Source organism: Brienomyrus brachyistius, chromosome 23 (assembly GCF_023856365.1).
Source record: "Brienomyrus brachyistius isolate T26 chromosome 23, BBRACH_0.4, whole genome shotgun sequence".
Taxonomy (NCBI): Eukaryota; Metazoa; Chordata; class Actinopteri; order Osteoglossiformes; family Mormyridae; genus Brienomyrus; species Brienomyrus brachyistius.
Genome location: NC_064555.1, coordinates 9,669,609 through 9,673,821, shown reverse-complemented (window position 1 = coordinate 9,673,821; position 4,213 = coordinate 9,669,609). Strand labels below are relative to the sequence as shown.

At 40.0% G+C, this 4,213-nt stretch overlaps 1 protein-coding gene across 2 annotated transcripts; it reads left to right on the top strand.

Moving 5' to 3' along the window:
* The first annotated feature begins 1,278 nt into the window (after positions 1 to 1,278).
* On the top strand, positions 1,279 to 4,172 carry cfap20 (cilia and flagella associated protein 20). 2 transcript variants are annotated; one of them, XM_048993652.1, is made up of 7 exons: positions 1,279 to 1,401; positions 1,649 to 1,868; positions 2,420 to 2,499; positions 2,590 to 2,701; positions 3,005 to 3,193; positions 3,323 to 3,433; positions 3,979 to 4,172. In XM_048993652.1, exons 2-7 carry the CDS (start codon positions 1,785 to 1,787, stop codon positions 3,982 to 3,984), a joined length of 582 nt encoding a protein of 193 aa, XP_048849609.1. In that variant the 5' UTR covers positions 1,279 to 1,401; positions 1,649 to 1,784; the 3' UTR covers positions 3,985 to 4,172. The 2 variants fall into 2 exon arrangements, with proteins under 2 accessions (XP_048849609.1, XP_048849608.1); XM_048993651.1 differs by having other exon boundaries at positions 3,323 to 4,010.
* Positions 4,173 to 4,213: the final 41 nt, after the last annotated feature.

Genomic DNA, 4,213 nt, shown 5'->3' with positions numbered 1-4,213 from the left:
CCTTTGTTCTCTCGTTACCTTGGATTCAGCGGATTACCAAAAAAGTCTTGTTTTCGCCACAGTATGGGAAGAGCTGCCCTATACAACACACACACACACACACACACACACACACACACACACACACACACACACACACACACACACACACACACACACACACACACACACACAGAAAAGATGCCTGTAAATTAAAATGATTTAAACTCTGAACTAATTTTAATGTCTGCTGGTAGATCTGCAATCCAGCAAAAATAAAGGCAGAAATTACAAAGTTTAAGCAGCCCTTCTAAAATCAAGTGGAATCAGCGATTTGTACAGTAGTTGTTATGTATTTCTGCAAAATGTCACAATTAAAACACAACAATAAGGAGCATAACCTATTTTTGACGCGAAAGCTATTTCCTGACAAGCAATTACGGTAGAAATACCATGAATTTGCAAATTTGCAGACTCTCGTTCGATTTATTAGTAACATGTAATGACGGCCGTTACATTAATATCTGTACATTATGTATAGGACTTTATTATATACTTCACGCAGTTTTTCTTCACGCAGATACATGTTGAGGAGACCCATTCCGAATACGTATTTTTACCACCATGACTGATGGGTGCTGTTTGGTACTATGCCCAATTATCTCATGTGACAGTAGCTCCCCCCCCCCCCCCAAAAAAAAACACTTTCTCCTTTCTTCAGAGCTGCCTTCTTCAATTCCACCTGCTCTTTTTTTGTAAATACCCCCTTCCTTTACCTCGCTTGATTAAACTACCGATTTATTTGCCGATTTATTTACAGATTAAATTTGTGAAGTTCGCTGACTAATGTACTCATGTGAAGTGCTAGAAATACAACACAAACACAGCTTTATATTGTGGGATTTAATGAAACACGATTATTACATCTAAACTGAGAGGCCCATGTGTTTTCGTACTTAATAACAACACTATAAATACACATTTTTAGAGTTTTAAATATTAAAAATCCCTATAGCGAAATGAAAAAGATACAACACTACGGTTCATATATCCATGTTTTCTGTTATGTATTCTATACAATATATAATAGTATTAAAACAATATATCAGCTAGAGTGGCAGTGTGTTGAATGTAACAGGCCTTTGTACAATATTATATTTTTGTTTTAGTTTCTTTAAGCATTGGGCCATCCCAGAAAAACATAACAGTGTTTTTATTTTCCATGTTATCCACGTTGTGCACCACCCCTTTTGAACAGTTATAATATCTGGCTGAGTGTCTGTTGCCGTAGTAACCGAGATGTCAACACTGAAAAGTCCGACGTGGTAAAGGGCCCGGCTGTGTTTCATAGCAACTGGAAAATATAATACGAAGAGCCATTGCACATGCTGCTCAATCTCTCTGGTATATAGCCCTCTAAAGGTACTTGACCGGTTATTTTCTCTTATTTACAAAAACGTTTTATTTATATTATTTTCTAATCTTAGGGAATTTAACGATAGTCTTCAAGGGGGAAATTTACCTTTTCCTCTAGCCTTTATCACCCACGGAAGCAATAAAAGCGGAGGACTCTTGTGCATCTGGATGTAGTATTCAAAAGTATTAATTTTATATTATTACTAGTTATTTTTCACGATTTTAGTAAATTTAATTCTGCAATTTATTTCAGAGAAGCGGAACGGTTTGTTGAAGTTTTGATTCCCCACGGAGCCGATAGCGCCGAGAACCGCTGCGGGGCGGAACGTCAACAGAACCAGTGCGAGGGTGGCGACACGCGTTCCTACGGGAGTTCAACAAAGAGGAAAATGTTTAAAAACACATTTCAGAGTGGATTCCTGTCTATTCTATACAGCATCGGAAGCAAACCCCTGCAGATATGGGACAAAAAGGTAGCTTAAGTTACATTGTAGTATACTGTTGGTTTTCATATAGCGACATCTTGGGTGCCATTCCAGGCGTATTTGAAGCCGTTTAAGGTTTATAAAAGCTTGTGTTTTATACGAGATGAAGCTTAATTATGTAGCCGTTTAGCTAGCTTTGTCGTTCAACCGAGCGTATGAAATCATCGTGTGTATATAGAAATCTGATATTTGTCTGAATATTTTGCATCATATTAACAGTGTGTCGTAGTCGTTGTTATATACTGAACGGCACGCTTGGTAGCACTGTTGCCTCACCTCCAGGATTGGGGGGGTTGAATCCCATCTCCATTCTGTGCATGTATGGAGTTTGCATGTATGTCCTCCCCGCAATCCAGAAACATGCAATTAAGTAGCTTATCTAATATTACCCGAATTCTGAAATTGTGTATATGTGCACATGTTTGTACCCTGTAATGGACCCCACTCTTGTGTTCTGTACTGCCTTCAAGCCCCCCATCCTGAATTGGCGGATCAGCAGCTTTTTTTTGATTTCGTAATGTGTGACGTAATATTAACAGGTGAGAAACGGTCATATCAAGCGGATAACTGACAACGACATTCAGTCTCTTGTGCTGGAAGTGGAGGGGACCAATGTTAGGTATGGATTTCATCTAGTTTATTAGGATTACATGAAATCAATTGACACATTTAAGTAAATTTCTTTCTCTGTTTTCTTTTCATTGAACAGTACCACATATATCACCTGCCCAGCAGACCCAAAGAAAACCCTTGGAATTAAACTTCCATTCCTGGTTATGATCATCAAGAATTTAAAAAAATATTTCACCTTTGAAGTTCAGGTAAGGCAATAACTGTCACCATTAAACTATGTAGTACATAATCTTATTCAGTATTGTATTAATATACATTATACTTTTTCTACATAATAACCAGCTTCTTTATGAAGAGTCATGGTCGAGACACAGGACTCCTGTGTTTATTTTTGGTTGTTGTGCTGACAGAAGTGTATTACGTGATGTTCCCACCCCCCAAGGGCCACGATATCACTTAGTGGCAGGTGGAATTGACAGAATCTGGGCAATGTTTAATGTCAAGGCTCTTGTTCTAAGCTACACTCTTCGCGATTAACTTCCCTGTTCCAGGTGCTTGATGATAAGAACGTCAGGCGACGGTTTCGGGCGAGCAACTACCAGAGCACCACGCGCGTGAAACCCTTCATCTGTACCATGCCCATGCGGCTGGATGACGGCTGGAACCAGATCCAGTTCAACCTCTCTGATTTCACGCGGCGGGCCTACGGCACCAACTACATCGAGACGCTCCGGGTGCAGGTGAGCTGGTGGAGATGAAGGGGGTATCCCACAGCTGGAAGACACTGGTGTTCACTGCCATTTAAACTGGAACTATTTGCCAGTATCTGTAAGAACATTAACGTTAAGTACCTGTGTGGGCTATTCCAGATCCATGCAAACTGCCGCATCCGTAGAGTATACTTCTCCGACAGACTGTATTCGGAAGATGAGCTTCCTGCGGAATTTAAACTATACTTGCCGGTTCAGAACAAGGCAAAGGTGAGTGGCATGTATACAGGGCAGAAATATGTACATGATTTAAATATAATTTTAATAGTGATCAGTCGTAGTCAAACATAGATGTGTGTGTGAACTGGATTCTGCAGTTGTTTCATGTTTAGGGCAGTGTGTGGCTGAGTGGGCTAAGCCTCTGTGTCTAAGATCAGAAGGTTGCCAGTTCGAGTCAGGCCTTGGGACCTTTGTGGGTTCTTGAGCGAGGCCCTTAACCCCCAGTTCCCTGGGCGCCCCAAGGCCCTTAACCCCCAGCTCCCTGGGTGCTGCTGTGGGTGGCTGCCATTTGCAGCCAGCTTACTCTCACCTCCAGAGGGCAAGTTGGGGGAGGCATAAAGAGAATTTCCCCATTTGGATCAATAAAGTATCTATTATTATTAATTATTATTATTATTATTATACTGTCAGTGTATGGTATCCTATATTGGGCAGATCAGAATGACTGTTTTTAATAATGAATATATATTTTTCTGCTCAGCATATATGTAAAATGTTAAATGTTCTCCGACTCAAACTTTTTTTTTTCCTCGCAGCAGTAGCAAAGGCCACCCCCCCCCCCCCCCCCGTTAATTTTGATCTTCAGTTTGTCCTTCTGCACAACGTTGAGACCTATGATGACAAAGATCAATTGTTTTTTGTGTAATTATTCCTGAACCATGTCATTGTTTTCCCTTATTAATGTATAATCTTCTTTAATGTATTTTCAATAAACTGTTTATAAATTGTAGGTAGTTACTGTGTACGTTTTATTTGGACATATTTAGAGCA

What these genes read in the sequence shown, in the direction of transcription:
- cfap20 (XM_048993651.1), top strand. Translation starts at nt 1,785, where the DNA reads ATGTTTAAAAACACATTTCAGAGTGGATTCCTGTCTATTCTATACAGC. An exon ending in GTGGAGGGGACCAATGTTAG is followed by an intron (nt 2,500 to 2,589) that starts GTATGGATTTCA and finishes TTCATTGAACAG; the next exon opens with TACCACATATATCACCTGCC. An exon ending in TCGAGACGCTCCGGGTGCAG is followed by an intron (nt 3,194 to 3,322) that starts GTGAGCTGGTGG and finishes GGGCTATTCCAG; the next exon opens with ATCCATGCAAACTGCCGCAT.